Raw genomic sequence first — 10,986 nt, 5'->3', positions numbered from 1 at the left:
TGGTGATACGTCCTGGTCCTCTCCCTGGCCCCTTCCACTCTGCTGGTCCGCACCCCCGAGCTTTCCTGTGTCGGCTCAGACACGGCCCTTTGGTTCTGCTTCCTCCCTTCCGTTCCGTTGCTCCCGCTCTGCTTTCTTCCCTGCGCCCAAGGGCTTCTGTAATCTTCGCTGACCGCCTTTTCTGTGGCTGCTTGAGGCTGCGCCGAGGGCTCTAACCTCTGTGCCACCTTGATGCTGGCCTCCGTCGATTGTCTCTTTGCATTCATTTGAAATCTTCCTGGTTCTTGGTATGACAAGTGGCTTCCCACTGAAACCTGGCCTCGTTCCTGTCGTAACCCTGAAACTACTACGGGTCACACTATGCAGCAAATGCTTAACGGCAGCCTAGAAAGTGCCACCGTAACTGCGGGTGGAAGTAGTTCAGGTCTCCCACCCAACCTCTGTTGACACTGGACGCAAGGGGCCCCTCCTTGCCGCAGGTGTGTGTGTGTGTGTGTGTGACTCTCTGGCTTCCCACGTGGTCCCCATCAGTACCGAGGGTGGCGCTGAGAGGCCGGCCCTCCCCGGGGACCACCGCCCATGCCCCGCAGAGGAGGGCCGAGCACTGGCCAGCTCCTGCACCGCCCTGGGCAGGCGGCTACCTGGGTCAGGCCGACGGCGCTCCTCGGCCAGGAAACCTCTGCCGAGCTCCCACCGGAAGGCCACCGCCGGAATTTGGGTGAAACTGGTTCCCAAAGGGCAGGCACTGGCTGCTCTCTGTGCGAGCTTGGGGGCGCCTGGTGGGGGAAAACAACAGTTGCCTAACATGGCATTACTGTTTTGGGGTAACTTAGAGTGCTTACTTGTTTTCTGATCTTTTCAGTGATTGTGGCCTCTTAAAAAGGCAGAGAGAAAACGGCATAAAAATCAAAGCTTTTTATCTCTTTGTCCAACATTCACTCAGCCTGCAAGCTCTCACTGAGTGATTACTTTGTGTTAGGAATTGTGCTAGATATTGGGAATACAGGGTGAAAACCGCACCATCCTTTTTTTTTTTTTGTACGCATACAAATCTGTATTGAAAATTAGGGGGTCAGCTTTGGCAGCTGAGTAAAAAGAGTTTTCGGTTACAATCATGTATTTGTACAAAATCGTACTTAAAAAAAATTAAAATACACCCACGTGAACACACCTTTATCTTTAGCAGGAACAGTGCTCTTCCTTCTTTTTGTTTAACCATGTTTCCCTCAAGCTTTTTTTTTTTTTTTTAAAGATTTTATTTATTTATTCATGAGAGACAGAGAGAGGCAGAGACACAGGCAGAGGGAGAAGCAGGCCCCATGCAGGGAGCCTGATTTAGGACTCGATCCCGAGACTCCAGGATCACGCCCTGGGCCGAAGGCAGGTGCTAAACCGCTGAGCCATTCAGGGATCCCCTTCCTCAAGCTTTTACAGTGACTATGACAACATGTATTTCTATTTTATAATCAGAAAGATGTTAAAAATCCTGTGGGGTTTTTTTTTTTTTCTGTTTTGTTTTAAACTGGAATTTCTTAAAGAGAATCATCTCTGCTCCTCTTCCTGGTAGGCAACGGGCCTTGAACGTGCATAGAGACCTTAATTTCAAAGTTGATAAATGTAGTTAGTCATTCAAGTGTACTTTTCACTGTTAGCTCTGCTCTGGTATTAGAGGCCCCAGGAGGTAACCCAACCAAAAAGGGGTGACAGTGACTCCAGGACGAACAATGAACAGGTCCAGAGGGGCAGCGGCCTCCTCCGCGAGGAAGAGAGACCTGAGAATCTCAATCCACCTGCCATTGGCCACCTGGGTAACCCCAGATGTTTAAACTGTTGAAGCCTCAGTTTCTCCTCCTGTCAGTACCCTGACCTGTAGACCTCAAAAGAAGGACTGAGAGACCAGGAAGACAAGAGCCTGTGAAAAAGCAAGTTGCTAGCTAGACAGCAAATATCAAGAAGAGCTTCCAGTGTTCCACTGCTTTTTGGTGGCTTTATGCTCAAGTAAACCTCCAAAATGACTAGATTCAGGGTAGCGCCCCAGATGGTGATGGAGAATCACAAAGACCAGGTGAGCAGAAACCCACTTTGGATGAAGATAAATAAGGTAGATGTCAGCCCGTTTCGAGATTGGGTCTGTGCTTTCAGGTGGAGTGTCTGAAAATGCATGTAAGTCTTCCACATCTTTTAACACCCATCTCTCTTATTTAGGGTTTGTGACACAGGTGGGGTTTTTTGTTTTTGTTTTTTTTGCTGTTGTTAGTTTTTTGTTTTCAAAGATTTTTAAAAGTAATCTGGCTTGAATTTATAACCCAGAGATCAAGGGTCACATGCTCTACCCACTAAGCCAGCCAGGTCCACACCCCCCCCCCCACCCCCCCGCCAAATTTTTAATTAACCCAAGGCTACTGGGAAGCACATATTATCAGCCACGCAGTATGCTAGGTTCCTAGGTTCTATATGTAACAAGACAAATTGAAATGTAGGCCTTAATCTGCGAATAGAGCAGTTTAATGTTACCAGAACAACACAAAACCATTTAAACCTGTCCTTGGAAATAGATGCATTTATGATATATATTTGTCAACAGGTGATTTCTCCTGCGCCATAAGCCTAGATTTTTGAATTCTGAAATATGTTTTATCTTGTCTTTAAGAAACTTGTTCTGAATTTGAGGGAATCACCTAAGTGGGACCCTAGTTTCTGCCTGTAGTTTGACAGCTCTTCAAGAAATAATCAAAAAAAAAAAAAAAAAAAAAAAAAGAAAGAGGTAATTGCAAAAGTCCCAGCTCTCCATGAGGTCATCACACAGGCTTCTGCGTCGTGCGTCGATGTTCTGTATCGTAATGTAAGTTCAACTCACTCGGAGCACGTGACAGCTCTCAGGAGGGGCCGGGCTGTGGGTCTGCCCGCTGCAGAGGCCTGCGCCGCGCCGGGTCCTCAGGAAGGTGCAGGATCCGCAGTTGTCGGTATTTGCAAGCAAAGGGAGCAAGACCTGGAGAGGGATTTCCTCTTTCCGTCTGCAGGAGGCAACAGCGAAGGGCCCCGTTAGCTCTCCCTGAATCTGCAGAAGAGGCCGTGACGTCGTGCCCGGAGGATGCGGGCACCAACCCGGGGAAGAGGGAAGAAAGTCCTAGAAACGGGGGAGAAAACACACTTCCTGGCCCAGGGGGTCCTGGACGTTGGGGGCCTCCCCCCCCACCCCCCGCCCCGGGGCGCACGCACCGACCCGGGCGGGCTCTGACCCCCCCCCCCCCCCGGCCTGCACCGGCGCCCCGAGGTCGCAGCCCGCGCCCCCCGCGGGGCCTCGGCGGGGCCGCAGCCCGAGCCCCGAAAAGGCGCGCGGGCCCTTTAAAAGGCCGCGCATCCCGGGCCGGCCTCCCGGGCGGGGGCCGCGGCTGACGCGGGCGGCGGAGGAGGCGCCAGGCGCGAACAAAAGTGCGGCGGGCGGCGCGGCGGCGGCCCAGTGCGGTCCTCGGCTCCCGCAACAAGTGGGGCGGCCGCGGCGCGGGAGGCGGCGGAGGGGGCCGGCGGCGGCGGCGCGGGAGCCTCGGGGCGGCCCCGGGGCGCGGGCTCTCGGCGGCTTCCGAGAGCCCCGGGGTCCCCCCCCCCCCCCCCGCCCGGCCCGGCCCCGGGGGATGCGCCGCTGACCGCCCCGTCGGGCGGGCCTCCCTCGCCGCAGCGCGCAGCCGGGCGCCCCGCCATGGAGCGTCCGCGGACCCGGCGGGCCTGACGCCGCAGGATGGGCGCGAACAATGGCAAGCCCGGCAGCGAGGGTGAGTGCGCGGCCCCGCCCGGAGCGCCCCCCCCCCCCCCCCCCCCGCGGGCTGTCCCGGCGCCCCGGACGCTCGTGCCCCCCCGGGTTGTCCGGGCGCCCAGGATGCTCGTCCCCGCCGGCGGGCTCCGGAGCGCCCCCCCCCCCCCCCCCGGGCTGTCCCGGCCGCCCCAGGACGCTCGTGCCCCCTGCGGGCTCCGTCCCGGCCGCCCCAGGATGCTCACCCCCCCGCGGGCTCCGGAGCGCCCCCCGCGTTGTTTCGGGGCGCCCTGAGAATGCTCGTCCCCCCCCCCCGTCGGACTCCGTCCCCGGGACGCCCCAGGGATGCTCGTCCCCGCCGTCGGGCTCCGAAGCGCCCCCCCCGGGTTGTCTCGGGCGCCCCGGGATTCCCAACGTCGGGCTCCGTCCCCGGGGCGCCCCAGGGATGCTCGTCCCCGCCGTCGGGCTCCGAAGCGCCCCCCCCCGGGTTGTCCGGGCGCCCCAGGACGCTCGTGCCCCCCCGGGTTGTCCGGGCGCCCAGGATGCTCACCCCCCCGGCGGGCTCCGGAGCGCCCCCCCCCTGGGCTGTCCCGGCCGCCCCAGGATGCTCGTCCCCCCCCGCGGGCTCCGGAGCGCCCCCCGTGTTGTTTCGGGGCGCCCTGAGAATGCTCGTCCCCCCCCCCGTCGGACTCCGTCCCCGGGGCGCCCCAGGGATGCTCGTCCCCGCCGTCGGGCTCCGAAGCGCCCCCGCGGGATGTCCCGGGCGCCCCAGGATGCTCACCTCCCTGGCGGGCTCTGTCCCGGGGCGCCCCGAGGATGCTCGTACCCCCCGTCGGCCCCGCGCCCCGGGTTGTCTCGGGGCGCCCTGAGGACGCTCGTCCTCCCCGTCGGGCTCCGGAGCGCCCCCCCGGGTTGTCTCGGGCGCCCCGGGATGCCCAACATCGGGCTCCGTCCCGGGGGCGCCGCAGGATGCTCGCGCCACCCCTCCCCGTCGAACCCGGAGCGCCCCCCGCGTTGTCTCCGGGCGCCCTGAGGATGCTCGTCCCCCCCCCCCCCCCCGCCGTCGGGCTCCGTCCCCGGGATGCCCCGAGGATGCTCGTCCCCCCCGTCGGGCTCCGTCCCGGGGATGCTCGTCCCCCCGTCGGCCCCGCGCCCCGGGTTGTCTCGGGCGGCCCGAGGGGCGCTCTGCCGCGCGTGGGAGCACGTGTGCCCCGACGTCCCTTCCCTGCGCCCGGGTGGAGGAGGACGGCCCGGCGGAGGGCGGTGCGGGGACGCTCCCGGGCTCCCTCCCCGGCCCCTCCGCCTCGGCGGCCGACAGCTCCGAGAGCAGCGCCGCGGGCCTCGCGGGGCAGGGCGGCCGCCCCCATCCGTCCCGGGGCGGGAGCCGCGCAGAAATGCGGCCTGTCAAGTGCGAACTTGCGAGTCGGGAAACTTGAAGCCCCGCCCCCGCGGGGAGGGGACGGGGACGGGGACGGGGCGGGGACGGGGGCGGGGACGGGACGGCGGCGGGGACGGGGGCGGGGACGGGGCGGGGACGGGGACGGGGACGGGGACGGGGACGGGGACGGGGCGGGGACGGGGGTGGGGACGGGACGGCGGCGGGGACGGGGGCGGGGACGGGGACGGGCGCCTCCCTCGCTCCTCCTCCGCTCGCGTGGAGCCCGGGGCGGGGTGCGGGGGGCGGGCGGCGGGCCCCGGGAGGGGGGGTAGGGGGGGTGGGGGGGAGGGCTGCGGCGGCGGCCGGGACGGCGGGGGGAGGGGGGAGTGCGGGGCGGGAATGCGGGGGGCGGGGCGTCCTGCAGGGGGGGTGCGGGGTGGGGAGTGCAGGGGGCGGGGCGTCCTGCAGGGGGGGTGCGGGGTGGGGAGTGCGGGGGGGCGGGCCCCTCGCCTGCCCCTCGTCTGCCCCTCGCAGCCCCCCCCCCCCCGACGTGACCGCAGGACCGACCCCAGGGATCCCCACCCGGGGCGCCCTTTGGTCCCAGCCTCCCTCCCCCTCCCCCCTCCCCCTCCCCCTCCCGCCCCCGAGCTGCGGTTTCCGCGTGTAGAAGCTCCTTGACCCGGCGGCTGCAGGAGACGGACTTTTTTCTTTCTTCAGTGATTTCATTAAAAAGTCAAAGGCGTCTTCCTGGATGGCACCGGGGGCCTGTGCGACAAGGACCCTGGGGAACCCGGACACGCCCCCGAACCTGCTAATGTCCTGCACACTGGAGGGAGGAGCAGGAGGCCCCGCTGGAGCCCAGAGCCCGGGGCACAGGCCGCTGCTTGCAGGGGGGGGGCAGGGGCACCCCAGGGCCGCCCGCGCTGCCCGGGTCCTCCGCACCTCGTTCCCAGACCCCAGGCCCCGCACCCTACAGTGTGCGCCGACGACTTCCTGTCTGAACCGGCCCCGGCCCGGGGAGAGCGGAGGAGACCGAGCTAATGGCCTCCAGCTGTTACCGTGCAGGCGCAGGCTACCTCTGCGTTTTCACTTCGGCTCCAGTGAAATTTTACTGGGATCAGATGGAGAGACGCTGTGGAACTTTTTATAGGGAAAACCTCCTGGGCTCAGCTGATCCGAGGGAGCCAATAGGAAGCGTGGGGCGGTGACCGGGTCTGGCTGCAGGACGCGCTGTGCCTAGTTTCCACTCCCCGCAGATGCTGGGAGATTCCTGTGATCAGCAAAGGAGAAACTGGAGAAGCAGAAAGACCGTGAGCTTCAAGGCATCTTTCCTTGGCCCCCACCCCCGGCCCCGCTGCCTTCTCCCAAATAGGGCCCTAATGTAGGCTCGGTGGGCCCTTGAGCCTTCAGCAGCGTGGGCCTAGGGTGCCACCTCCCCACGCAGTTGAAACTGGCCCCGGAGCTGCACAGCTCATGGCCTGCTGTTGACCCGAAGCCTTACTGAGGGCACAGACCCGTGATTAACACGTATCTTTTTTTTTTAAGATTTTATTTATTCATGAAACACACACACACACAGAGAGACAGAGGCAGAGACACAGGCAGAAGGAGAAGCAGGCTCCATGCACCGCGAGCCCGACGTGGGATTCAATCCCGGGTCTCCAGGATCGCGCCCTGGGCCAAAGGCAGGCGCCAAACCGCTGCGCCACCCAGGGATCCCATATTTTGAAATCTTAATGTAGATCATAATTTCAAACCGGACCTGAGTTGTCCTAAAAGGGGGGGAATGATGCGTGGATGCACGTCCATCGGATGTAGCGATTGCTCGACTCTAAAACGTAGGGGTTTGTGGAGACTTTGACAGTCTGCTCCGTAAGTAGATTCTAGAGCTGAGACCACCTGAATTCTTACAAATAGTGTTGAAATCTCCAGGGGGCCTAAACATTCAGTATTTCCCATGTAACGGTACTTTCGTATGTAACCTTCCTTCCCCTTGCTCCGGGAAAACCTCTTTTTCATTAAAACCACGAGAATTCTTGGTGAGGCTCACCTTAGCAGGTGCAGCAAGGACGGGGATTCCTCTCCCGTGTGCTCCAGTGACCTCAGCGTCACCTTGGAGCTCGCTAAAAATGCAGACTCTCAGGTTCCTCCTGGGACGGAATCCGTCATCACGCACAGGTTAAAGTCTGGGCCGGTTCTGGTGGTGGGCGAGAGCGGTCACCGGGGAGCCTGGAGATTTGAGTCCAGCTTCAGTTTCGCTGCTGGGACGTTCCTTGCTCAGTTCTGCGGGAATCGAGAAAGACCTGAATTCAGTCCTCTTCTGTCTGGAGAGAGGAGGGGAATTCCTGCCGGGCCTTATCTATCAAGAACTAAGTCTCCCGCCCTCGCCCTCCCCATTCCTTTCACTTCGCTCTTATGGAGCCTTAATGGGCCACTTAAGGGAGATTAGCCTGGAAGTGGAAGGTCTGTCCTAATAAATAGGGAAGGGAAGACTCCTGTTGCCATGACATCCCCGAGGGCTCCTTCCTCCCGTGTTCCTCATCCCCCTTCCCCTCCTCTCCGGATGCAACCAGTCCTGAAATCCCCGCTTTTCTCCCTGAACTCAAGGTATAGGTAAATAAGGGGCGTTTTCAAAGTTGTTTTTTTTTTTTTTTACAGCATGTGGCACAGTTGACTGTGATAATCCTGTAAATATACAGTGTGAACGTTCTTTAACGCCACTCGGTGACGTAGAAACTACCACGTATTTGTTCCGCGGAATAGTTACTGAGTCCTCAGGTGGGGGGTTTCCCTTGTAGCCCCTCCCACCGCTCCCAGCTTGGGTTTCGCTCCTGGGACCAGCCATCGCACCTGATCTTTAGAGTTCTAGAAGCATAAACGAATACCTCGGTGGTTGGTGTGTTCTGGTAAACTCCTTTAGGGGAAGTCTGGTTCTTATTTTTTTATTTTTTTTGTCTCTGCCTTCGTCCATAAGGTATAGGTTTCAGCCCGTGTGTAGAAGCCTGGAGACGGAGTTGGAGTGGAGCGAAGGCCTCATGACCATCAGCCTCGACTCCAGTGAAGGCCCAATAAACAGATCTCGGTCAAGCAAGAGGCGGCAGGCTGCTTTCCCTGCCTCTGGGGGTGTCAGGCCTCCCCCTCTTGCCCAGGGGTCTCCTGCTGTGTGTTCTCTGCTCCCGCAGGTCGGGGCTGGACACGGCAGCTCCTCGGCCAAATCCTGGGTGTTGTGGGATTGGAGCTGTGGGGGCCACAGTGATGGGTGTGACCCTTGGTGGCTCTGCTGCTCTGTCGGGCCGCGCGGAGAGCGGGGCGCCTGAGCTCGTGCGTCGCCGCTAAGCCATCAGCACCGTGGGAGGCACATGTTGGAGTGATAATAAGGGCGGCTGGTGTTTGCTGAGCACCCACTGCGACCGGGCGGTGTTCCTGGCTGCTGGCAGCACCCTCGTGTGCTCCCGTGACAGGTCTAAGGGCTGGGCTCCTGGAGTCCTCGCTGTGCCGGTGGGAGCACGGCTGTGCAGAGGACCGTCACTTCCCGGGTCCCGCAGCTCGTGGAATGGTGGAATGGGGACCCACGAGTCCCGAGTCTGCCTCAGCTCAGTCATTCATTCCTTCATTCCCCTAATGTGTGCTGATTGGTATTTATTCCCGTGCGCCAGGGGCTCTCCTGGACACTTGGGAGGCGTCAGCGAGCAGGTGCAGCTCGTGTCCTTGTCAGTCGTGTGTGTGTGTGTGTGTGTGTGTGTGTTGGGACCGTTTACAGGTGCGCGCACAGCAGGTCGGCAAACCACGTGATGCCGTCTAACGGGCTCAAGTCCTTGAATAAAACCATCAGATTATTGGGGATTGGGAGGAACAGGGTTGGTGCTTCGAGTTGGAATCCTGGCCGTGGGCCGGCTGCAGGGCCGCAGAGACCAGGGCTCGCAGGAGGTGAAAGACCGATCCTTGGGGAGCCAGGGAGCATTTCGTCGGCCGCTGGGGCCACCGCTGCCCAAGGTGAAGTCTGTCCCAAGGTGCTGGCTGGAGCGTCCTCTGTCCGTAGCTGCGGGACAGTCCGTTCTGGTCGCTGGGCCTTCATCTGTGTGTTTGCCTGGCGTCTTTGCATCATCTTTTATCTGATTATATCAGATGGTTTGTGACTGCTTTTGGGCGCGGGACGCCTCCGACAGGCCCTGGGTGGCTGCGCGGGGGGGACATGGCCTGACCTGACTCCAGAGATCTCCCTGATTCTTAGAAGTAGGTCTTCATCTTCTGCCCCAGGAAGTAATTCCATTGAGCTAAAAATCAGAAGATGAACCCCAGTGATCGCACTGTTGGGTCAGGTCGATGCATCGGTGCAGCCGAGAGCAGCTTCGATCCGCCGCGGGAAGGTATTTGCAGCCTCTCGGGGTCTTGAGCGCCTGAGGAGAGGGGGCTGCCTGGGAGCCGCGCGGGAAGGGCCTCTGGGGGGGCTTGAGGGCGCCCAACTGCCCAGGCCTCCCGGGTGGGGGCAGCGCCGTGCAGGGTGTGAGCTGGGGGTGGGTATTGCACCTGCCCAGGCCGCCTTGCCCCGTGTCCCACCAACATTCTGTCCTGTGAAGCGGCGTCTGGGGGCGGAGGGGCTCTCGTGTGTCCCCCCCATCCCTCCCCCGTCATTCATCATTCCAGGTGTCTGTGTCACGTTGATGTGTTTAGGTCTTAGGGAGAAACCTCTGGGCCGGAGGCTCAGTGGGTGAAGGTCATGGTCCGGGGCGTGGGACCCAGCGCAGCCTTGGGCTCTGCGCTCGCGGGGAGCCTGCCGAGATCCTCTCTCTCCTTCTCACCCCACCCACCCCAAGTAAATCATTAGAAAGGAATAATCTGTAGATCTTGTTCTTTCCTGGTTTCTGTGGACGTAGACTCGGGCACCACAGGTTGGGGTTGCTGGCCGCAGCCTGGCGCTCGGGGAGGGGAAGGCGTGGCCTGGGCCACCGAGTGGCTGTTACTTGTGCTGTGACCCTGGGACGGGCATCTGCTGGCCGGGGCTGTTCTCGGGGCGCGCAGGGCCTTGGGGAGGGGCCCTCACTGTGCCCGAGCCCGGGGCCGTGGCCCCTGGTGGGAGGCCGAGAGGCCTCCTGCACCCCGGCCCTGCGGCTGCCCGGCGTCAGCGGGGGCAGCAGGGCCCGTCGGCTCGGCTTCCCCGGGTCGCGGCTCCTTGGGCTTGCTTTGCCTTGTGGCTCTAGACCTGGACATTCAGGACGTCTGCTCGTAGTGGCGGCGACTTGCTCCACGACCTCGTGCAGTGGGCCTGCCCCGGGGAGTTCCGCGTGGGGGAGCCGGGCGGGGAGGCCGTGAGGACAGGCAGGGCCGAGGGGCTGGGGGCGGTGACAGGGAGGTGCGGCTGGGGACACGGCCTGCACCCCCGAAACACCTAAGGGCGCCTCTGAAGCAGCCGCAGGCAGGTGAGTGAGTCGCAGGAGCAGTAGGTTGTGCGGAGACGCCGACCGCTCTGCAAAGACACCTCCCTGGTTGTTCCCCCAAATCCCCAGGTCGTGTGTCCCCGGGGGGGCTTCCTTCCTGGGAAGCGATTCCAGTGGGGCCTGCCAGCGAGGGCCTCAGAGGTGGCAGGACGCGGGGCAGCGGGTGACCAGCCGGGTGTCGGGCGGCCCTGAGCTCGGAGGGGAGCCACGGGCCGATGCTCCGACCCCCCCGGAGGCGGCCACTCGAGACCTCCTGACACGAAGAACCCCTCACCGGCTCTGCGTTTCCCTCGGTAACGAAATACAAACACGTGGCCCACGTTGTCCCCGTTCCTGCTTGAAGGGGCGTGGACTGTTCCTGGAGCCCTAAATCTCTATGAGGCCCCGCCTAGCCTAGATGTGCTCATTCTATCAATTCCTATTTA

General features: G+C 61.9%; 1 protein-coding gene across 1 annotated transcript in view; it reads left to right on the top strand.

Annotated features, from left to right (window-relative positions):
• Positions 1–3,606: 3,606 nt before the first annotated feature.
• FBXL7 (F-box and leucine rich repeat protein 7) overlaps positions 3,607–10,986 on the top strand; it is a 352,261-nt gene continuing 344,881 nt past the window's right edge. The window contains exon 1 of the mRNA XM_072757222.1: positions 3,607–3,770. Coding sequence (XP_072613323.1) covers positions 3,737–3,770 — 34 coding nt within the window. The 5' untranslated portion in view covers positions 3,607–3,736. The remainder of the gene's footprint in view (positions 3,771–10,986) is intronic.

The sequence above is a fragment of the Vulpes vulpes genome, chromosome 4, assembly GCF_048418805.1.
Source record: "Vulpes vulpes isolate BD-2025 chromosome 4, VulVul3, whole genome shotgun sequence".
NCBI classification, from domain to species: domain Eukaryota; kingdom Metazoa; phylum Chordata; class Mammalia; order Carnivora; family Canidae; genus Vulpes; species Vulpes vulpes.
The sequence above is the reverse complement of the archived record's forward strand: the minus strand, read 5'-3'. Positions and strand labels throughout refer to the sequence as shown.